Below are 25,507 nucleotides of genomic sequence, written 5' to 3' on the forward strand. Positions count from 1 at the left end.
TTGGTAGTTCTTTAGAGCCGATCTTGGTTCATTTTAATATGTAAGGATAATTACAGGTGCTTACTTGTGAGTCGGTCAAATTAGGAATTTTATTTACGTAATGTTAAATTATCCCAGTCAAAAGATGCAATGAATAAAGACAACCTTCATAAATATGGTCAGAAAACTTTCAAGGCAATAATGATTGGAGCAGGGACTCTTCCATTTAAAATTTCAACTTTTATTTGAAATTTCTAGAGCATCAGTTCGCAAAAAGTTAGGATCTCCTGGAAAGGTCATAAGGGTTCCAAAATGTAGAACTTTGTTTAACCTACTATAATTTTTGAAATCTGTAATTATGTTTATATCTCATTAATATTTCTTTAGTGTTTTAGTTATTTGTATGAAACTGTTCAAATAAACTGAAACAAAAAAAAATCAATATATTAAATAAATATTGAAAAGAATATGCATTTAATAAAAATGGATTAGCATTTCTAAACAAACGTTTCAATTCCAAATAAAACTAAATTCAACCATAAAGAAATATGTCACTCTGATAACCATTCTCAACTTTTATTACAGTTCTTTATTACTTTCATTTCAACGCAAACATTTTTCTCCACCTTATGTATATATTCAAAACAAATTCTGAACTAGACTAAGTTCCGCATCATCAATTAAAATAACTTAAAAATTATACTGTTGATTGTGATTTCCACGCTTTCAAAATAATTGGTAGTCTTTTTTTTTAATTAATATGTTCACAAGTACTGAGGGGAATTAAATTATCAACTATGTCAACCTTCATCTATCAACAGGTACCTCATGATAGAATCGAGTTAACATGTCTTATATACTAGTGATTTGGTATTTAATATTTGTGGTGGTAGTTACGCCACATTACTCCCCTTGCAGAATTTTATCTGTGATAGAATTCGATGAACGAATACCACTAGTTGATTCATGCTGTTCATATATTTAGATCAGTGGTTCCCAACCTTTTGTGGACCATTGCCCCCCTCTTGGGGTTGGCTGACACATATCGCCCCTTTCTCTTTTTGCTCAAAAAACCATTCATTGTAGCTTGTGAGCAACAAAACACTGAAAATATGCAATATTATTTGATTTTAATTTAAATTGTAATGCAAATAAGGAGGCACATTTATCCCGCCATTTTTATTAATTAAAAAAAATTGCGCATCTTTTTTTTTCCAAAAAGAAATGATATTTAAGACGGAATAATTAAAACAAAAGTACATTTCTTAAAAGTCATATTTTAATGTAATCAAGAAAAAGTTAAAGCGTTAGCAACTAAAAGTTAAGAAAAAAATGTAGGCATTAAAGAGGGAGAAAGTACATTTTTACCACTTCAATGACTGCCCTGTGCTTGGTGTATTTCAAGTTAAAGCTTGGATATCAGGTTTTATGCTCGTCAAATTTAAACGCGGGTCTCCTTTGAAACAAATGTCCAACATATCTCTTTGCTTTAGCTATCATAATTCTTTGCTTACACCAGAACCATAGGTTTCATACATATTTTCAATTCCAATCTCAAATAGCTTTTATTATTGATATTATTAGCAATTTTTATCTTTTGAATACTCGTCGCCCCCCTAAGGATTGTCGCCCCCTTGAGAAGCTCAATTGCCCCCAGGTTGGGAACCACTGATTTAGATCATTTTCCCTCCTTATATTATTTCTTCCTTTTTTTAATAGCATTTTGCTCATTATTTTTGTTTATAGCAAGTTCTCTCATTATTTTTTTCTCTCCACTATTGTTTATTGACCCAGAGACTTTATTTACTTCACCGGATTTTTTTTTTTTTGAGCAGTATATTTTTAAGCAAATCAACTGTTTAATGTGGATCATCCATCAATATTGGCAAGTTCTTATCATGTCCGGGTCACCAATGAGGGGAATTATAAATCGACTATGTCAACCTTCATCTATCAAAAGGTACCTCAAGATAGAATTGAGTTAACATGTCTTATATACTAGTGATTTGGTATTTAATATTTATAGTGGTAGTTACGCCACAGTACTTTTAAGTTTCAAAGTGGGGGTTCTGCATAGCAAAGGTCGCACACTGGTTGCATACGGTTTCAATCAAGATCAATTATCAAGGCACTACCAAGGCAATTATGCATAATTGGTTCGTGATAACCATAAATGTAAATTGCGTGCAATGAAATATATCTTAGTAAGTCTCTTAAACCCTGGATACTCGGCAAGAAATTTAATCATATCACAAATATTTAACAGAAGTTCTTATGTCAGTTTTGCTAATTTTGATGCTACGATTCCACATCTGTAATCTAATGCTTATGAATTCTATAAAGATAAAAGCGCCTTCTAGATCAAACAACACACAAGGGACAATTCTGGTTTCATAAAAGCATTTTCCTGAGAAACTAACCCGTCATTGCATCATATGGAGATAAAAAAAAGCATGGAAACCTACCATGGTCTGACTGTATGCAAGAGAACGGATTGAAAACTGAATTTATCTGGTTAACGAGTAGAAAACACGCTTTCTAGTAATAACATAGTCTAAAGTTACCGATGATCAATTTTATTCATAAATCGTTCCTTTCAATATTAACATAAATCAACTTATACTGAAAATTAAATGCTTCTAAAGATTTTTTTAGACAAGTTAAGCAGAAATAAAAAGTTTTTTTTTGTTTTGTTCTCAAAACGAAAACTACATTTAAAAAATTTATTTATCAATTTTTGTTCAAACAATTGCGTTAGTTTTACAAATGCTTTTATTCATTATATTATTTTACAAGGATGTTTAAATTAGTGATAGCAATAGAATAATTAATGTGCCATTTTTAAAAAACATTCTTGTTCTGTTTGTAACTGTTGTCTAGTATGTACTATAAAAGGCTAAACCTACAAACAAAAGTAATAAAAACATATTGTTGCTACATATATATATATATATATATATATATATATATATATATATATATATATATATATATATATATATATATATATATATATATATATATATATATATATACACATACATATATAAATATATTTGACTGGCATTCATGGAGGATATCAATCCATGACTCTATTACTTGAGTTATAAGGACAGCTCATTTCAATTTCTGGCATTTAATTCACTCAATGACATCAAATTATTTTTTTATCTTGACCATGTTATTTGCTTCAGACACCAAACTTGACCACATCGTCTCAACAGTTAAGGAAGTGGAGATTGAGTTATATCACACAAAGCAACATTTATTTTTTAAAATTTGACGTGTATTTCCTCAAATACTTTTATTTTGAAAATTTTTCACCTTGTTCTCATTTTGCAATTACAGTGCGAATTAAAAAAAAAAACCTGCAAGTCAAATAACAATAACTTTTTTTGGAGAATAAAATTCTACAGATGTATCTTTTGAAGATTCTTTGTTATTTAAAAAAATATATATATTTCCAATTTTTTCTAATTGTAGAATAGAATTCATAAAACAACATTTTTAAAAAATATTTTCACTGAAAGAATATTTACTAAAAGAATATTTTACTAAGTACAGAAATCAAACAATGATTAAGAGCATCAAATAATATTGATATATTAAAAGCCGAACTATCTTGCTATCAATATAAAATGACACTACGACTCATTAATTTCAACAAACAAATAAATATCAAACATTTGTTTTAAACAAAAGCAAAAATATTTTTTTTTTTAGCATGTTGTCTAAAAACAAAAATTTTAAAACAAAGTTTTGATCATTGCATTGCATCCTATGCAAAATTATACACGATGCTGATTGAATCATTTTGACAAGTGTGTTATATGCATAATTATTGCAAAACAAAATCATTTGTGGAAGGTCTTTCAATGCAACTGGAGAAGCATTGGATTCAAAATTTCGGATTAACTAGCCAATAAAATGCCCAGAGAGAGAGCGAAGGGAAGAGATTCCTTCTAAAGGGGGTTCTTCACACAACGGGAAGATTTATGAAAAACTAATTTTATAAAAAAAATGAGACAATGATAAAAATGAAAGTGGCAAAAACAATAGTTAAATTGAAATTAATGAATGTTAATATAAATATATTCTTTCGTCATTCTAAAATGGTAATGATACTTATGGATAAGCTTTACAACTTAAGAAAATACACTTTTCGAAACATATGGATCATAAAACATAGAACAGTTAGATAGCAGCATGTATAGACTGAAGATGAAGCATTATCGCAAGGTGTATCAATTGGAATAGGCTCCGTTTTTGACAGAAGCCATCGCAATCCTCTGTCTCGTGCCTGTTTTTTAAGTTCTATTCCAACAGTATTGCGTACTTTTGTGTTGAATGAATTTAGCCATTCTTTCTGGAAAAAAAAAGAAAATTATTAATAGCATATAATGTTATTTCAAATTGCTACTCAGAATTTTTAAGGGACAGGTATACAGGGCAATAGTATAAGTATAATTATTGGTATTCACTGTGTTTTTAATCCAACAATGTACGATTATTTTTTAAATAACTACTTGGTCCATAACAGTAGCAGAAAAACATTTCGAAAATCTTGCCATCTGTCAATGGCACTTATAACTAAATCTTGGTTTACATTGCATACATACATCAATATGTACAAAGACTATGTTTAATAACATATGGATGAGCTATTAACACCCAATTTTAATTTCTTCTCAAAAATGCTTTGTATTATAAATAGTTTATGTTCTTCCCGTATGAAAGCCAAGACAGAGATTCTTACATTATAATGGCTGATGCAAAGTCCCATTAGCTATTCCATAGCAAAGACGCAAAGTTTTTTTTTAACACCCATTAGAACATCTGCACTGAACCATTTATTCCAATATAGAGGCTGAAATTTAGCATAATATTTCTTTTTATTCTCTTGAAAATCACTTTATATGCAAGTGTCAAACATTTTTATGGTTTTAAAACTACATGACTTCCTCAACAATAAGTCATTTGATTTAACACAAGTTTCAAAGAAATTAAAATCACTACTTCTTTTGATTTTACCCCACATTAAATGTGGAGAAATTAAAAGTACAGTTGATTTTGAATGTGCACATTAAAATCGAACAGAGAAACGTTTATACGAAAGCATATTTAATTCACCTAAGAAAGAAACATTTGCAGAGGAGACAACACAGGAAGGGCTTTTTAAATTTCACAAACATTCATCGTAATGAATGAGGGAGCATAAGACACTTATAAGATGAGTCATAAAGCGAACTTGAGCATGCATGCTTGTAATAAAGTTGGTGATGTAAATATTAACATTAAATTAACATCTTGAAGTCAAAATGAAGGGAGAGTAGCAATACCACCTCGATTCTTATCCAAAGTAGAAGTGATCTATGGTAAAAAGATTAGTGAAATATGGATCACTTCTAGTGCCGGATTACCCATTAGGTCAGACTAGGCCATAGCCTGGGGCCCCCAATGATTAGGGGCCCCCTTAAAATGGATTTTTTGAAAATAAATTTTAAAAATTAAAAAAAAATAATGATTTTTTTAAAAGAAAATCAATTTCAAATATATATTAATAAAATACGATAATTTTTTTACATAATGCTAATCATATTTATTTATTACTTATTAAAATTTAATTTATTATTATTTATTTTAATTTTAAATATGCTTTCTTAAATGAAAAGATATATGGGTAATTCTCACAAAAACAGTCATTTTCATGTCCCCAGTATATTTTATGTTTGTTTTACAGCTTACGAGAAAAAAAAGTTCAGGGAAAGTGTCCTTCAGAATGCAAGCTAACAAAAGAATAAAAATAAAATTATCAATTTTTATTTTTTATTTATTTTAGGTAATTAAAATATACCAATATGTCATTCCCTCACTTGTCCCCACTGCTGATTTAAAAAAAGAAAAAAATTGTTTCTGAAATAAATTTTTTTTTTTACAAATTCGTGTTTTTTATTTCAGAATACTGAAATATAGAATTCAGAAAATCAATTTTAAATTTAATTTCTGATAAAAATATTAACACAGCACTATTTTAAACTCTGTCCCCAGTGTTTCGCGTCATTCCCTCACAACAATGTTCTTATCACCTGCAATCTTCCTAGACTAAAACTATTTTAATAAAAACTCCAGAAGTTAACAACTGGCATCATAGAACAAAATTGCAGTATGTTTCCATCTTCAACTTAAAGAAGCTTTGCTGTGGAATCAATTTGAATGAATCAAACCAGGTAAATTTTTTTACATTTGTCATTCCCTCATGTCATTTTTTAGAGTAAAATAAAATACAACTTCATCGAGAAAGTGGATAATTATATGGTGCTTTCTTGTATGAATATAATTGTATGTGATTGACTTCAGAAATTAATTAGGCCTAACTGTTATTTTGAAATTTTATTGAATTCGTCATTCCCTCACTAGTGTATAAAGTTAGGGAATGATTCAAGATGAGTATATTATTAAATTTTTTTTTGTTCAATCGTGCCAGCCAATTTTATTTCCCAAACCTGTAAAAACTATTAAATATATAAGACTAAATTATAATAAATATTAGATATACTTAGTATGTTATCATTTTCAAACTTTAGGTAGATGTAACTTAGATAAAAGCATGTATTGAAATAAAATATCATTCCCTCATTATTAATGTCATTCCCTCACTTTTTAAATAGTGAAAATAATTAATTTACTTATTAATTAATTTGAAAAGTAAATTAAAAAATTAATAAAAGAATTTATTAAATTAATTAATTTATTTATAAATTAATTAATTAATTATTAATTATTATAAATTAATTAATTATAAATTAATTATTTAAAAATTAATTAATTTAAATACTAAGTATAATTTATAGGATATATACTTTCTTTATAATGCCATTACATATTTCTATTAATATAAAAAGTTTCAGAGCTTTTTATTCACTTTACTTTTTTGGGATTTTATGAACTGAAAAATGACAGTTTTCGTGAGAATGACCCATATAAATACTTTTATATTTGAATAAATAAAAAATATACGAGAAAAAAATTTAATCTAAGGGCCCCACAAATTTGAATGGCCTAGGGCTGCTTAATCTGGCACTGATTACTTCCCACTAATAATCAAAAGTGCGTTTTGCCCCATCACATGGAAATCAGCATGTATGAAATCATTAGGTTAAAAAGATATAAATTTCCTTAAGGGTACAATAAATTCATCAATCATTCTTTTCAACATTAACTTAACATTTTGAATATTGTATTCATTTTGTTTTTTTCTGTACACACACTTAATTAGTCAAGTATTTTTTTTTATTATTATGTTTTTTTTAGTACTCTTGAAATAATGAACTCACGTTATAACGCCTGTTTTCTCTCGAACAACCGGGGTCGTCGTTATAGCGTGCGTTGGCTGTATAAACATATTTCTGCATGTTTCTGTTTGAGAACATTAATACATAATGCAACCAAAAAAAAATTTTCAGTTTCAGGAGAAAAAAAATGCCCTTTCTGCTCTTAGAATAAATTTTTTAATATTTTTTTAATTTCTAGCAGCAGCACTTGATGTGTTCATTCGCTGGAGTGCAAAAATACTCCGCACAGACCCATAAGGAATAACAACACATAAAAGAACATTAAAATACTCAAAATACAAAAACAATTAGAACAATGAAACGTTAATAGAATATCAACAATAGAAATACAAACAGAAAATCAATTAGTTATTTTAGATAGCTTTTTAGTATTGTAGATAGTAAATAAAGTATACAATTTAATTTATTTAATAATTGGTAATAAACTTACCTGCTTTGTACTTAGAAGTTGTAAATCAATCAACTTTGGTTCAAAGGGAACGAATGATACAGGTTCAAAGGTATAGAATTTTTCGTTATTGAAACTGTGCTACAAAATAAAATAAAAAAGCATTTTAGTAAATAATGCAATCAGTAGTTGATATGACTACTCCTGCAATCCGAACAAAATTGACTTTATGAGGCACTGGTTTATCACGAGGTTTTGTATAAAGTGGATGTCATTTAGGGTGCTATTTCTTGATATTAAAGTAATAAAAACTTAGCTATCGTATTATTTGTAGAATACCTTTTAAGTAACAAATTGTAAGCTGTGCTATTTTGGTAAACTGCATTTTTCTTTTAGAGTCTTTCCTTAAATATAAATATTTTTTATCCTTGTCAAAATTAAGAAGAAAAAAAAAATACATATATTAGGGGTCAGAAATTAATATTAGAATGGAGAAAGAAAACAAATATTATCAAAATCTGACAACTTATTAGCTAGGATGATGAAATTCAACCTATTTCATTGTGGTGATAATACTAAGGCAATATAATTCTTTTTTAATATTTTTAATTTCCTTTTCCTCAAGTGACAGATTTTGATAAGATTATCCCTTTTTTTTCTTGCACAATTATCAATCTGGAAATGTAATTGATAAAGATTCCAAAAATGTATATTAAAGGTGATGATTACAAATCATTTCGTATTATATATTCCTGCAGAGTTTACCGGTACTTTAATCTTAGGAAACAGTAGTCTAAAATAAAAAGTATGAAAAAAAATCTTAGTTTTATCATGTAATTTCAAATAAATATTTATTAATAAATTATATATATTACAACTTCTACGTCTATTTGAGTTATCAGAAATAGCCTTAATAATTCGAAACATATATAATTTTTAGAACAACCAAAGATATTTAGGGACTTTGAAGACATAAATTTTGAAGCATTAAGTTTTTTGGCAAGTTAGTTTACGTCAATTCTTCTGTTTCATTTTAAGAGCAATTTATACAATATCATACCATATCATTATCTTTAATTTACACTAAATCATTACCACATTATTATCACTAATAATTTCGCTGATTATAAATTTTAAGTAGATAATCACTATTGTTTCAGACATTCACATTAAATCAGGCCAAATATTCATAAGGTTTTACCATAATTTTATTAGTGACTAGTAAAGTGCTAATTTCAAGTCTAGAGCCCATTACCATAAGATGCACTTACTTTGAATTCAATATCCCAAAACAAATTGAATTATTTTAGAATCTAAGTATCTATTGACTAGTATGATTTGAGAATAAATTTAACAACACCACTGGTTAATGACAGCAAGGTAAGCATAAATCATTGCATACTTAATGATGCAGAGTTAAAAAAAATATATATATATATATAGAATGTATATATTCTATATATATAGAATATATAAAGAAAAAAATATTTTCCATTTTCTTAAGTTTTGAAAATTGATCAGCATATAAATAAATAAAAAAAAATTCCGCCCGCAACGAATTAAAAAAAATAAAGTTCACTTCTTAGACTGTCTAAAGTTCTAAAACTGTCAAGGAATAGAAAAAAATTATGAAATGTCTATCATCCTTCAGTGTCAGTGATCCTCACTCATTCGGTAATGTAAATCTATCTTCAATAGATGTCTGAAATGCACTCGATATTTTAAAATAAACTTTACACTGGTTACAGAAAAGAAATATTAAAAGTGGCAAAAACTTTTATAAACACTATTGAATTATTTCCTTCAAATTTTGCTAATCAAGAAAATATGTATGTACACTAACATTTCAAAACCTATCTGTAAAATAAAAATGCAGCTCATGTTTAATTGAAATACAAATGCAGTAAAATAAAATATAAATGTAGTAATAAATTTAACTGCAATAGTAGGTATTTAAAGCTTAAATTTGTCACTATTTTTTATCCTAAGTGTTAATTTTTATAAAATAAGCCTCTTTGCAAAATCAAATGTTCTCAGAATAAAAGTGATTTCAGTGTACAGTGGGCACTGTATTAGATCATATAAGTATTGGATTAAATAATACTATTTATTACAATGCAGAAATAATCTTACTCATGCCACCTGTTCTTATCAAGTTACCATTCACACATATGTGTAACTATACATAAAGATTGTTTAATAATAATTCAATGAGTCTGAGACATTTTTCATTTACAAGGGAAATCAAACTTTTAGTAAACTCTTTTTAATCAAGAAAAATAAACAATAATGTATCTTAAATATGTCAAAACTATGGAAAAAAAAGTAATTCATAGCTTTTTCTATTTTGCTTATTTAATATTGACAATTTTGCTAGGTTTGCTTACTCACACGAGTATTAGCATTCACAACTACCATCATCGTTTCTAGTCTTATGCCAAATTTTCCAGCTTCATAATAGCCAGGTTCTGTAGAAGGAATAAAAAATTCACTAATAGATAATAAAAAAAAGGTTCAGATCTTAAATAAACATCAGAGTGAACAGAAAATAACAAGAAAAGTTTACAATTTGTTAAAGAAAACAATTTAAGCAAATTATAACACAGACAATTATATCATTATCAGACAATAGCAAACAAGTTATAAGGTTCTTAAAAACAAAAACAATAAATTTTAAAATGTTAAGCATTAAAAGTGTGCAAAATAAAAAAAAACCAAAATAAATTTTGATCTAATGGTCAGATTTTAAGTTAATAAGATCTGAGCTTAATGTTCCAAAGGTCTATCTTTAAATGTTCTAATTAATTTGAGCAGGGGATAGTTTAAACAATGAAGTCAAACGCAAAAACGCACTTTCTCTGAATAAATACGTCTTTTTTTAAACAGATTTGGATCCTCAAAATTTGTGAAGTATCTACATTTACGATAATGTGATTGCAGTGTATCTACCACTACAAAAATAAAATTCCAATTCACTAGTATATAAGACACGTTAACTCGATTCTATGGTGGGTTACTATCAATTTTAGATAATCAGGACCTCAAGGAAACACCTCAAGGATCCCATCTCACGATGAAGGGGTAAAGGACCGTACCGGCCTCGGGCATCCCGACCAACCAACAAGACCAGACCAGATCTATGGTGGGGTACCTTTTCATGGATGAAGGTTGACATTGTCGATAATCTACTCTACTCACATTGGTGACCAGGACGCGATGTGAACACGTCTACCCTGGCAGATACGCCCACTACGATTTGAACACGCCTACTTCACTGGATGGTCCACATTGAACAGTTGACTTGCTACTTCTGACTGCGTCATTGTCCTCACGCGTTGTTGCTACTCAGTCTTGATCACACACAACGTGCAACGTATTCACTAGACTGTTAAAGGCAACACAGGAGCGACCACGACCGTGAACTTAAAACAGCTCTCTCAGCTTCTCAGAAAGCAGCAATGAATCAACTAGTATTATCCATTCATCGAATTCTATCACAGCTATAATTCTGGTAGGGGAGTACTGTAGTGTATCTACCACTACAAAAATATAATTCCAATTCACTAGTATATAAGACTCGATATGTTAACTCGATTCTATGTTGGGGTACCTTTTCATAGATGAAGGTTGACATTGTCGATAATCTACTCTCCCCACAGTGATCCCAATAGCATGGTCAGGATTGTAGCAAAAAGTTTGGATCCATTAGCATTAATTCAGTTTTTTGAATATTTTTCCATATCAAAGAGATTAATGTTAAACTAACATTAAGGGATCAAAAGGTTCAATTGCATTCCTGACTAAACTATTGGGACCATATTTCCCAGATGCCTCCATATTTCAAGGGCAAAAAATCCAACGATTATTAACCCTCCTGGCGGCGGACCCGTAATAACTCGGGCTTGATATCTACACGTAAAGCGGCAAGCCCGGAATAACTCGGGTTGCCTCTCTAGCAGCGCGCCCGAGTTTTTGGCTGGTGTTTACTTTCCTTCCCCTACGACCGCCGACTAGGTACTAATTGAGAGGTGGGGATAGCTGTCATCATAAATCACAGAGGAGTTGTGAGTTTATTTTAGAGTTCATTAGTAGTTAAATTGTACTGATAGCAAAAGTTGTCGGTGAAGGGGAAAAATTAATTTAATGTTTTATTTAATTTTATTTATTTATTTTAATTTATTTTCTTTTGCTAATACCAAATTAAACATTTCGTTGCTTTCATTGTTGTTTAATTTTTATTATTATTTATTTTTTTAATTGAAATTTTTCTTGGTAAAATTAGAAAAGTGTGGGGGGGATATATTATCGCAAATTACTTTTAAATTTTTTATTATTAAATATTTGTTTATTTTGAACAAATTTTAAAATATCTCTATTAATAATGCTCGGCAGTTTCATTATAAGTACTGTAAATTCGATATTTTGATAATATTCTTTAATTGAATTTTATTTTGTGAACTTAATTGGAAGAGATTTTGACTTACTTTAGATTTTGACTTATTTTATTTCTTTCACATTATTTTAAAAATTTTCAAGCAAAGAAGGATATGAACAAAAAGAAAATAATAATAACAATAAATAAATAAAGAGCAAATAAATAAAAGTCTGTTCTTTTTTTTTTCATGCTTTAAGCATTTTCTTTGAATTATCGCATCTGAAATTTATACAGAAATAAAATTTAAAAAAAAAATTGAACAGAATACGAAAGACAGTTATTGAAATTTTTAAAAAATAACTTGCATATTCAAAAATTTTTTTGCAAAATTAAAAATCTTATAACTACAAAGAAACCAACGAGATTAAATATCTTTTTAAGTTTAATTTTAATTAAAAGTTTCAAGTTTATATAAAAACCATATACTAATACTTTGAAGCAATTTTCCCCAGCTAAACTCTGATTACTTCCTGTGACAATTTTAATATCAAGTGAAACTATCAAGTAATTTATTAATAATGTGAGTAAAATTTTTAAAACTAAATAAGATACTTGTTTTATTGCGTCATAATAAAGGAATTTAACGAATTGCAAATTAGCATGAATTTCGGATAGCTCTTATTATTTAACAAGAAATTACTTAGTAGTTTTCTTCTTCCTCATAAAGTTATCTATAATTTTTTAAACTAATATTGTTTAAAAATGTATCCAAAACTAACTTCATTTTACTATAAAAAACAAGACTAGGTAAAAGAAAGAGCATAAAAATTTTTTTATTTCTTAAAAGTTTTTTTTTCTATCAAAATTCTTTAATAATACTATTCTTATGTATTTGTTTCAAATTTCTGTTTAATTATAATCAATACATATTAAGAACAATAATCAAAAGAAAAGGCAACGCAAAGTTAAGTTTTTTGTATTACACAGTTTTTTACTCTTACTTGACCAAAAACAAGGCCAAACAATCTAATATTTATTTAGTAAGATGTAAAAAAATTTCGAAAATTAATATTAGAGAAACTAAGGAAAATTATTTTTACTAGATAATTTAGCGAAATAAATATATGCTAAGATAGCATTTCGAACGGTTTAAAAATGTGTAATTTTTTTACTTATGAATTAACTGCCGAAGAAATTTGACAACAAAGCATTTGTTTCAAAAATATCAAATATGATGGTCCTGCAATTTTGGTTGTGGTTAAAATTCTAGAAAACATCGTTGAAGGTGTTACAATAAAATTATCTGCGAGCTAAAGTATGGATAACTTTTAAAATTATATATATATATATTTGATTTTTAAAGTACATTTTATTTTCAAATTTCATTTTACAGTGAAGGTATTTTATTTTTATGCACTACTTTATTATTTTAGACAATAAATTAAATGTTTGGTTTCAATTTGTTTACTGTTAGTTAAATTCTGTTCTATACCTCCTTTTTCAAATTACATGTATAAATACGTTTCTCATTGCAAACTATGATGCAATAATTTTTCTCCAGAAATGTTTTCCTGTAAGACGACAGATAGAAAAGAGAAAAATTTAAAGACTAGGTTTAAAAACAGAGTGCCAAGGATTCAGAGAGTGATTTATCTTCTTTCCTGAAATGTGCAAAGCTTGGAATTCCATACAATTAGCAACTACTGGGCTGCGATACAGGAAATGACCCCTTGCAGAGAAGGAAATATCACTCTTTCAAAATGCCAATCTTCCCCCATGCATTGACTATACCTATTGTAATCTTAGAAAGTGATTCTTCAAGAAATTTGTTGCAACATTTGCTTTCATTCTTTGAAAACTAACACTTAGTACACAGTGTTGACCCCAGGATATCTTCAGTTTCCTTCAGTTAGAATGTATTATTGCTTCAAAAGAAAGCGCAAAATGAAATATGCTACCTCTTTTTTTTTCACTAATAAGTTCACTAATAAAATAACTAAAATGGTCATGTCATCTAGTAAAAGTAGATTTAATATAAAACTTTGAAGCAGTGTAAATAAAGGGAGTATATACTCTCTATCAAGGCTCCCAAAAGCTGAATATAGACCATTCTCAAAGTCTAAAATAGTTTTGTGACATTGAATTTTTTCACTTTATATTTAATTGGTAAAAAGATTGTTAACTGCAAATATTTTATGTTGCAAAAACTTTTAATCAATTATCTCTTATTGGTGTTGGATTTTCATGAAGTCGTGATTTCTTAAATAAAGTTTGCTTTTTCCTTTTTCTAGATCACTAATTCCTAACTAAACTCTATATAATTTGTCCACAGCTTCTCAATCTGATTTCTATTCTTATTTCAGAATACGTAATTACTTTACTAACTTATAAACTTTAAATTTTAATAGGGATATCAGAATCAATACAGTTCGTGTTTACTGAGTATATAATTATATTGAATCAATCAGTCATCATAAAATCGTTCTATTTAATGAAAAAAATATTTTGATTTTAGAATCGAAGGATTTTAAACCCGTTTTTATAAAGCTCTTACCAGCAATTTATGAACAGTAGTATGAACAAAAGATTTTCTTTAATGCGTTATTTTGTTGATCTTCCAAAAAATGTGAATAGTATATAAAAAAAGGAAATTAAAATTTTATACAAAAATACAGAGAATTTAAACATAAATATAGGAGTCTTAATTAATTGTTTTTTGTTCTTTTTTAACATTATGAGTAGAAAATTGTTTTATTCTGAGAATACTTTCTTATTAAAAAGTGATTTTTTTAAAAACTAAAGTAATATGATTTTCATTAGAGAAACCAATGTTTAAATTAAATCACAAAATATGAAGTTTGATTGAAATATCTAGTTTTCCTGATTGAAATTCTAAACCTGGTCATATTATTATACTATAACTGAAAAATTAGGTTCAAATTCTGTTTAGTAGGGTTACATATTTTTAAATTGGCGTATGCAAAGGATATATGATTATGCAAGAAATTGAAGAAAAAAATTTTTTTAGTCACAGTTTGGATCAATCTGTGATTTCTTTCAATGACGTTTACTGATATGGATAGAGACTGGATATATAAATAAATATGAAGGAATCACAAAAAATGGAACCATTTCAAGGATATAAATTCATAAATGTAGATTATGATCTTTGTGATTTTTTAAATTTACGTTTGTTTATTATAGGTTCGTTTTATTTATTACTAAAAAAAAAAAATTTCTTCTTTTTTTTGTTCAATTATTGATTTGTTATAAAATAAAAAATGTATACAATTCAAAATTCCAATAAAAGTAATACTGAGAAAAAATTTTGAAATCAATAGTAAATTTAAGTTTATATTTTTCCTTTATTCTTCTTTACACCGAAAAAGTAGAGATTTTAAACAAAAATAACCACAAGAGGAAATTCTATAAAAATGTTGCAATTAACCACTAAGTTTTTCATTTTAAACTTGTTCCAAGCTATTCTCTTAATCGTTATCTTATAGTTCATACCTAATGTCTACGGCAGTGATTCTCAACCTTTTTTGGGGGGCGGCACATTTTTAACGATTTCGAAATTCGACGGCACACAATGAAAAAAATTAGTTTAAAAGTAGTTTACTTACCCATAATACACGGTGTTAAATAGTTTGTGATAATAATTTTGAATGTGAAATAAAATAATGTGTATTGCAAAAGCACGTTTATTAAGGGATTAATTATTTCTTTCGACTAATTTTTTACTAGTTAGTAACAGTTATTCATTTTTTTGCTAGTTATTACTTGTTCGCTTGTTTTCTATAGCTATTAACTGTTATTTTTTGTGATTTCTTGTTAACTAGTATTTTTGGTGATTATTAATTGTTAGCTTATTTTTCTGTTAGTTATCCTTTGTTAATTTGTTTTTATAACTATTAATTGGATAGCTTACTTTAATGATTATCTTTTATTTCCATTTGAAAGTTAATATTTAGCTTGCTTTCCTTTGTTGATTAATAATTTTAATAGTCATAAAATTTCCTACTTATTTCAACATTTTTTAAAATTGTCAAAGACAATTTAAACACTTCCTTCTTATTTTAAGATTGTCAGAGACAAGGCAATCACCGACAAAGATGTTCACGCGATTAAAGCGTGGAAAAATTATAAAATGTATATACATACAGGGTTCTTCATAATTCCCTCCGGGAATTATAGTAAAAAAAAAAAAGACGAATATGAAAAAAAAGAAACATATGAAATTATTCCGAAACTATTCAAGTTTTACTTACATACATTACAGGTGTTCTATGTTTGAACCCTTGGTCACACGGCATACATCAATGCGATAGTCCAGTTCCTGCCCGGAGGGAATTATGAATAACCCTGTATATATAATATTATATGTATATATATATATATATATATATATATATATATATATATATATATATATATATATATATATATATATATATATATATATACACTTTTCTTTAATTTAAACTTAACTCGTAATGAAAAAAAGTATTATAATTTTTATTGCCTCATTTCTAATATTTGGCGGCACATTTTAAGAATTTGGCGGCACACAAAAGTGCCGCGGCACAGTGGTTGAGAATCACTGGTCTACGGCATGCATAATGTGATGAATACTATTGAATATTCATAGATATCATAGACAAAAAAAGATTTTGCCAAAATGTTTCAAATTCCATCGGTTTGAAACAAACTATTTAAAATCAAGCCTACTTTAAATAGTTATTGCTCTCTAGGTATCCACCTTAAAATCAATCTAAAAACTGAAGAAAAACTCGGAGAACTGTAAAGAAATGAATGTTCTTTGGTTATCTTCTTATGTTAAAGTTAAAAACTAAATTTTTATTGAGTCATACAATGAATAATTTTTTAGAGTGATTAGGGGACGTGCTCATTTTTAGCAACACCAACGTTTATTTGGGCTTCAAATAAGAATTTTCACTTATATTTCCTGTACTTTACTTGTACATTTTTTTAAATTTAATTTTGAATGTCTGAAAATTCTAATAGAATTAAATCTGTTAAATTCTAAAAAATTCAGAAAAACAAAAAATTCTGAGCAGATAAAGAAAATGAATAATAGCAAACCATGCTAATAACCATGCAACACACAGTTTGCATGCATTAAAAAAATTTACGAGTAATTTTTAAAATTTTCATAGGTTAATATTAGCATTGACCCAAGAAATATATCGATTTAAAGGATACGCATTACTATTTTCAAACTAATTTAAATATTCTAAAATGTTATTCAGAAATACCTAACGTAAAATGAAGATAATGATCATGGTTTAGATTAAATAAAAGAAAAAGATTGCCACCCTGCAAAATTAAATATTATAGAAAATTAAAGGATCTTGAAAGTAACTATAAACGATATGCATAGTGATGATAAGCACTAAATCAATATAAATTTAATAATGAAAAAGAAAGAAACTTAAACTACATAATATTGTTTTCAATGTTTATTTTTTTTATTTCAAGATTCATATTATATTTTTAATAATTAATTTTTTATTTTAATTTTAAACTGGAATAAAATTTGTCTAACAATCTTTATCAACGAGAAAGGCGAGGGCCATACAGTCATGTCTTTTAAATATAAATTGTAAAAAGATCAAAACATTCTGGAAACAAACACTGAATTGCAGGAGGATTCAAAAAAGATAGTTGAAAAGTGATCTACAAAACGAGTTCCATCCATCAAACTGTCATTCCCTTGGCTGACCCTCCCATCCAAAAGCTGACCACATAGAGCGTAAATAATTCCCTTAACAGCGAACGGAAAAAAAGGGGGGAGGCATTCCTTTTGTCTGACCCTTGCTGTTTCACAACAACTCTGTTAAATATGCTCGACCTTCTAAGAGAAAAACTATTTTAAGTAAGCGCCACCAAGAGGGTTAAGAAAGGTTAGATTTTTTAATATGATTACATGACTTAATGCACTAATTAATTAGAATAATCAAAGTTAGGCCATCAAACCTTTAAGTTAGTTAAATACATTAAAATCTGACCATTGAGTCAAAAGTTATTAATGGAGATCTCTTATTTATTTTGTACACCCTTTTGTGACTCAATTATTTAGAAACAAGATGTAAAAAAAATATTTAAAATAATTTAAAAGGGTAATGAATAAGAAAAAAAAAGCTACCTATATTACAAAGTTATTCTGCTGAAATTTCATCAAAAACTATGCATTCAAAATATGCATTTACTGATTATTTTGCAACAGAAAGTGCTAAGGAGAAATTAACTATTAGGGACTTGTAATTTCTAACTAGTTTGAACAAAATCAAAATAGCATTTTCATTACCATCTGACAAAAACATTCCTGGTTCCAAGGAGCTTCCTAATTTTTGTCGTCTTCTACCAATATAAATAGGACCTAGAAAATCATTTTATTACTTATCTTAATAATAAAATAAATATATGCATTCTACACAATATTTTACATCATAAGAAAATAAAAAGTTTTCTATTTTTGCATGATAGATGTATTTAGTTCCCCCCCATAAGCTTTTATTTCACTTATCTATTTTAATTATTATTACAGTACTGAAAAAACAAGTACATATCTATCAAGAACAGGTATAGAGTTAGAATATATCATATAGCAGTACTGAAAAGGGTTACCTTCATGCACACTGAGGAAATATCCAATGCCATGTCCAGTACCGTGCTGATAGTCCAATCCTACGTCATAGAGATGTTTTCTTGCTATTATGTCCAAATCTATTCCTAAAATAAAATAAAAATCACTCAGGTATACAATTAGTTTTTTTCTTTGACAGTTTATAACATTCAGAAAAATTAAAAATTTAAAAAAAAGCTTTTTAGCACAATTAAGCATTGCGTACCTTTTGTATTTTCTGGAAAAATAGCAGCCAAGAGGTCAATGGCTCCCATAAGTACTCGGGTGTAAGCTTCCTTAAGTTAAACAATAATAAATGAATTTATTGCAACAAAAATTTTTTAAAAAACTGAAGAGAAAATTATAAGTATATATAATCTACTTGAAACAAAAATATATTTTAATTCATTATGAAAATAGAAAAAAGGGCATGTTTTGAGTGCCCAAAATGCAGTACTTCTTGTCAGCATGATATGAAAATAATGTGAAAATAATGAAGATTTGGCAACTGCTTGAACAGTTATCGTTAGAAAACTGTTAAAGAAATGCGAATCTTTCATGTAATTGGTTGATCATGCCAAAACCTTCATGATGTTTCAGAATATTGATCTTTTGTTACATTTTTGTCCCGTTATTGCTTTAAATTTCATTTTTGCAAAACTTTCCATATTTTTTTAGTGAAAAAAAACAAACCTTAAGATATTTTATTAAAAAATCCTAAACATTTATGCTCTTCAAAAGACTTTAAGAATTGCCTATTTAAACTGTCCAAATCTTTAATTTGTTAATTTAAATTATAATAAATAACCCACTAATTCATTTCAAATTAAAATGTAATCTCCCCTGATTTACCACTTTTGGCCACCACGTTGTCTTTTGTTCTTGCCTTCCATTTTTTTGTTAGAATTATTACATCCTAAGTAATTACAAAACAAAAAATCTAATTTAAAAAAAATAGATGGAAAAAAAAATCAAAAATTTTTCCACAAATTAGTATGTAGTTGATGTGAAGCTATCTGGTTTTTGAAAATGCATATTATTTTCAAAAGGCTTCGAAATATGAGCTATGAGCAATACATTTTTATACTGTTAACATTACGGCATTAAATACTGTGTGCTATAAAGTAGGAAATTTTCTGGTATTATTAATGAAAAAGTTTTCTTCGAAGAGTTTCAAATTTTTATAACACTATTTTTTTAATATAAATTACATATTTTATTTGGGTTTAATCCTAAAATTAAATTACTAGAGTAAAAATAAAAGAAAGTTACGAGTTTCTTACAGAAGACTAGGTAAGATTTTTCTTGTTCTTGCAGACAAGAGAGAACCAGGAAATAAATAATATGGTTATGTTATATTGTATGTATGTATGGTTATGTAATATTTAAATAAGACGCCCGGTGGCTGAGTGGTAGTGCTTCGCTCTCCCGCGACACAGGTCCTGGGTTCGATCCTCGGGCCGGGTAACATTGACTCAGCCTTTCATTTCTTCAGTGGGTCGATAAATGAGTACCAAGCATGTTTGGGAACTAAACACTGGGGGCTCCAAGTTCGGCTGAACACCTGACCATAACATCTGCTCCTGCACCCCAGAGCCCAAGGTCAAGAAAACTGGGCTGTTGAGCCACTGAGTTTAGTTTAATTAATAAAATATTTACCACAATCAATGATCACATAATAAAAGATATTGAAATTTAAAAATGTTTTAACAGAAAGAGACTAATTGTCTTGATTCTATTACGAATCTAAAATTCAAAAATATCACAAGAGCAAATGAATTACATGGCCAGTTACCACATAGATGATATAAATTAATAGTGATTAAGTATTGTATAAAATGTTTGACATAAAACAACTTTTTAAATGTGCATGTCTCAGCTGAATTGGTATATTGGAACATTTAATATTTTCAGATGCTTCCGATTTTTCTTTAAATATTTTTATTTATATTTTTCTTTATTGTCACTAATCATGCATACAAAATTTTTTAAATAAAATAAATTAAAAAGAAAAGAAAAAAAATGATAGAAAATGTCCTTAAAATTTCTTACTATTTCTTCCACAGCTGGTTGACCGAAGTGAAAGGTTCGAGTGATATCTGTAGTACCATCACTAAAAAATAAACCATAATACCTTTAGTTAATATAGAAACAAGTTGCAATAGCATAAATACAAATTACTCATAGAAAGTTGGCATAAAGAAAACAAAACATGTGAAATGAGATTAAAAATACATCAATAACTAAAATAATTAGGATCATTAATTTCAAATTCTTGTATGCATCACATAAAAAGTTTCTAAATTAAAAAATCAAAAGCCGTGTAGTTCTTTAATGAATTTAAAGCATTGGCCTTAAAAAAATTTTTACGGTTGTGTAAAAACAAAGATCACAGTAAAAATGTAGTTTGCAGGCAGCGCCTTGCCAGAAGCCACCTGAAATGTTTTAAATTTTTCTCAGGGTAATAAAACCTACCCCTTTGCCCAAAGTATCAACAACACCAGGCCTCTGCTGAATACATTATCGACTGTTTTGATCTCCTCTGTAAAAAAATTTTTCATCATTGATTTTTTATTTATCAACAAATTCTGATCAGACCAGATAAACCTGATCTCGGATTGGATATTAAATAACAACAAAAGACAACAACCTTTTATTTAAATGATAGTCACTTATTTTCTTTTCACTTTATCAAAAATTTTAAATTTTTAATAAACAATTGTCATAAATTTAGCAGCATTAAAAAAAACTGCATAAAAACTTCGTGTGCTACTAAAACACGTATAAAAAACATAATATATCTATTTTGATATATCTAGTAGTAACTATTTCTCAAAAAAAAAGGGTCAAGGAAGCATCCCTCAGGATGATCTGAAGACATGCAAACAGAATTTTGATCTTATGCAGAACAGATGGCACCCCCACTTCGGTAACACAATGACCTGTGAGCAAAATCAAGCACTTTACAGTACAACAGTTTAACAAGGACCCATACCGCACACCCTCGGTCCTCTCGGCTGATCAAAGTAGTCACCCACCCACCCACTGACTGCACACAGTGATGCTTGACTTCGGTGATTTGATGGGAACCGTGTCTTAACGATCAGTTCACTGCGGGACTGAAATGACTTGTATGAGCATGAAAATGAGAATTTATAAGCAGAGATGTCCACTGTTCAAATAAGACTTTCAATTAATAACTTAACACACAAAACAAGTAAAACAATTTCCAAAGTATGTAAACTTCCTTAAAAAAAGCACATTGAAAATATGAAGATACAAATTTTACTCACTAATATTGTCCACCAGTGTCTAAAAGGTAAAGATGTTTTGTATTGATGTTTCGATTGGTTAAAACTTGAGGTTTGTAATGAATTATAGCAGCATTGGAACCAAAAGCAGATATTGTTTCAAAACTGTCCCCTTGGTTTGATTCCTGTTCTCTAAAAATTTAAATTAAATAACATAAATCAATAATATAAAATGTAAATAGTAAAATAGTCAATATTTACCTACCGTCTGAACTTCGATAATGCTTTAGAAGCTTTTATCTCATCCCAGTGTTTACCTCCTTTCACTTGATTCTCAAGCATAGCAATAAAATCTACTATTGCTACTGAGTCTTTTAACTAAAATATAAGTAAAACGAATAATTTATTAATTCAGAAACATTGAAAAAATAATAATTGTTTTTGGTTAATTTTGAATAATAAAATTGAGATTCATTAACTTAAACAAAATATAAAGCTTGGATCTATACAATGCTATTAGAGTGGATAAAAACTTTAGAGGCTTTCTTGTGATTATTTTATAAATATGTTACCAGCAAAGTATGAAATCCGGCATTCTATAGAATGCCTAGGTATTGCATATAATGCCTAAAACTAGCCGGCAATGTATGAAATAATTTATATTTCACACATTTCCTAGGCATTCCATAGAATGCTAAATGAGAAACAAGCAAAGTATAAAAGACATATCCGATTCATTTCAAATATCACGTGACAAGGCACGTGACTTTTAGCGCGCATCTCTAGTTCAGAATTTGTCAGTTGCACTTTGCGGTTTGTATGGGAGAGTCAAGTAATCTTAATAAAAAAGGCATAAATTATGCTTTGTACAACTTTAATTTTTCTTTATGCATTTTGCATAAATTGTTTTTAATGACACTCTCATTATTTTTTCAGAATAACATTTTTATTTTTGAGAAATGTACATCATTTACATAATAACCGTTTTTTTCATACTTTGCCTAAATAGCATTTGTCATTCTATAGCATGTCTAGGTATTGTATATAATGCCTAGGGAAAGTATGTAATGCTTCTCATATTTCATACCTTGCCAAAAAACATCCAGCATTACAATGCCTAGAAATAGAAGTTTCATACTTTGATGGCAACATATATATAAAAAAAATTTATAAAAACTTATCGAGAAAATGATTTATACAATTATTTTTCATGAATAATATTTTAAGTGTTTTTTTCATTTAATTAGAAAAAATTATATTGCAGTCAAACTCTATATAATTGATATTAAAATGAGGTTTAAATTTTAAGCTTTTAAATTACTGAGGTGAGGTAAAAGCAAACTTTCAATAACATGTTCTAAAAAAAAGCATTACGTAAGCATTAAATTTCTTTAGCTTACAAAAGCTTTCATTGAATATATCAATATAGTAGTGAGAAAAATTGTATTTTAGAACAAATTTTTTTTAATTTGTACATTTTTGAACAATATTTACAGGTTATCTTTTTGTATTTTAATAAAGTATATCATGAGAACACTGTTTTAGGAAAACAATTATGCAAGAACAGTTTGGAAACAAAGATGGAAAGATATATGTAACAGATATTTTTTTAGAAGTTAGAATGTTGAGATTGTCTGTATTGATTGTGAATAAAGCAGACTTACAGTTAACAATTTGTAAATGCAAAAAGTAAATAATTTTAAAGAACATAACAGCAGACTAGTTTAAAACTAACTCCTATTTGCAAAACCAAATAAATATATTAAGAATAAGAATGCAGTTTTATAATCAATCAAATGAACTAAATATTATTTAGTAGTTGCAGTATTCAGTAGATACCAGTGATCCCCTACCTTCACAATTAAACAAGATTAAGACAATTAAAAATTCTACTTTTATTTTTAGTCTCCAGATTTTATAAATATTAATAAAACTTTTTTTATGTAGATATTCAAATTTTGTAGAAAGTTAGCTTAAGCATGGATAAATCTTTCCAATTTTTTTTTTTTACTAAAATTATTATTATTTTACAAATAGAGCATCTAAAGATGAATATCTGTTTGAAATAATCTTTCTTAGTTTGATGACATAACAATGATTTTATTCATATTTATTAAAATCCTCAAGATGTAAAAACAAATGTTAGGTAAAATACAATATCAAACATGCTTTACAAGAGAAAGAAATGGAATTTCGCTTCTGCAGTTTCGTCCATGATCATAAATGGGAATTCAATTCTAGATGACAAAAACTAAATTGATGATTTACTTACAGCTGCCCTTTTCATTCCAGCTAATTCAACAGGGTTTTTAACAACTTTCAGAGTAGATAAAGGAGGTGATTCATCACTGAGAACCCTTTTATCCTTGAAAGAAAGTTAAGCATACAGTATAATATAATTAAATTCAAGTCAAGCAAAGCAATTAAAGAAGTTTCATGTAGGAATTAAGAAATATCAGCAAGAAAACTATAGCAAAAGTAAAAAGCTATTTAGAAAAAAGGAATTTTTTTCGTAAAGAAACATGTTATGGATTTAATAATTTGAAAGCAAATTTCAAGTTTAACAGTTGATCACAACATGCTTTTAAATCCAAAATTTCACATTCTACTGATGCAAAAGGGATACGACTACATGGCATAATTATATAGTATATAATTAAACAACTGTGCAAGAAAAATAGTAATTAAAATATCAAAAGTACATACATAAGCATTCAAAATTAGTATTATAATGAGCCAGCGACAGCTGACTATGGGCATCCATCTTTGGGAAATGCTAAATAATAAAAACAAGGCTAGATAGGCAAAGTAGTAAAAAACTGTTTAAATTTACATTTAAACAGTTTTATAATAAAATACAGGGTGGCCATAATTAAAGTAGAAGTATTTATAGCTCTACTTTTTTTTGTTTTGCAGAGGGTTATATCATTATATTAGAGAATTTATTATGTTTCCTCTAACTTTCGGTAGAGCAAGAAAACTGCTGAAACATACTCAACCAAATTTCCTATCACGCTATTGCAAATGCTGAAAATGTATAATTTAGAACAGGGGATTTTTAAGAGGAATAAAAAAAGTTTGCTACAACAAACATATGAAATTAAATTTTCTATGTATTTTCATATTGATATCAAACTTTATTCAGCCGAAACAGATAAAAGGTCTGCACTGTGACAGAGAAAGCATCAGGTTTGTGCCATGAAGTAAGTGAAGAATTTTACCTTGCTTGACCCCAACAGAGAAAGTTGAATGTTAATGCTTCAAATCAACCGGAAAAAAACTCAGTGCTTTCTACAAAAAATATGTAAGTAGTTAATTGAAGTAGGACAACCATTCAAATAGCCTTGGTTTTGTACTTAAGCATTGCATATAAATGCTAAATTGTGATACAATTGCTATTGTGTTATATAAAGAGCAAGTGTTAAATACAACTGTGGATCGAAATGGAATGCTCCAATTGAAATGCGTGTAAAATGTTAATGTTCTGTACTTGCTATGCTTAAACTTGCTTTA

General features: G+C 27.9%; 1 protein-coding gene across 2 annotated transcripts in view; it reads right to left on the reverse strand.

The window, feature by feature from the left end:
• Positions 1-3,356: 3,356 nt before the first annotated feature.
• LOC107446164 (xaa-Pro aminopeptidase 1) overlaps positions 3,357-25,507 on the reverse strand; it is a 72,342-nt gene continuing 50,191 nt past the window's right edge. Inside the window, exons 11-20 of one of the 2 annotated variants that reach the window (XM_087167628.1) lie at positions 24,267-24,359; positions 22,260-22,372; positions 22,037-22,186; positions 20,796-20,856; positions 18,970-19,039; positions 18,746-18,850; positions 18,426-18,497; positions 10,111-10,187; positions 7,762-7,860; positions 3,357-4,345 (exon numbers count right to left, since the gene is read on the reverse strand). In XM_087167628.1, the coding sequence (XP_087023754.1) occupies positions 4,118-4,345; positions 7,762-7,860; positions 10,111-10,187; positions 18,426-18,497; positions 18,746-18,850; positions 18,970-19,039; positions 20,796-20,856; positions 22,037-22,186; positions 22,260-22,372; positions 24,267-24,359 (1,068 nt within the window). In that variant the 3' untranslated portion in view covers positions 3,357-4,117. The remainder of the gene's footprint in view (positions 4,346-7,761; positions 7,861-10,110; positions 10,188-18,425; positions 18,498-18,745; positions 18,851-18,969; positions 19,040-20,795; positions 20,857-22,036; positions 22,187-22,259; positions 22,373-24,266; positions 24,360-25,507) is intronic. The other variant, XM_043039351.3, reaches the window with a different exon arrangement.

The sequence above is a fragment of the Parasteatoda tepidariorum genome, chromosome 7, assembly GCF_982258835.1.
Source record: "Parasteatoda tepidariorum strain Cologne lab strain chromosome 7, Ptep-v5.0, whole genome shotgun sequence".
Classification (NCBI taxonomy): domain Eukaryota; kingdom Metazoa; phylum Arthropoda; class Arachnida; order Araneae; family Theridiidae; genus Parasteatoda; species Parasteatoda tepidariorum.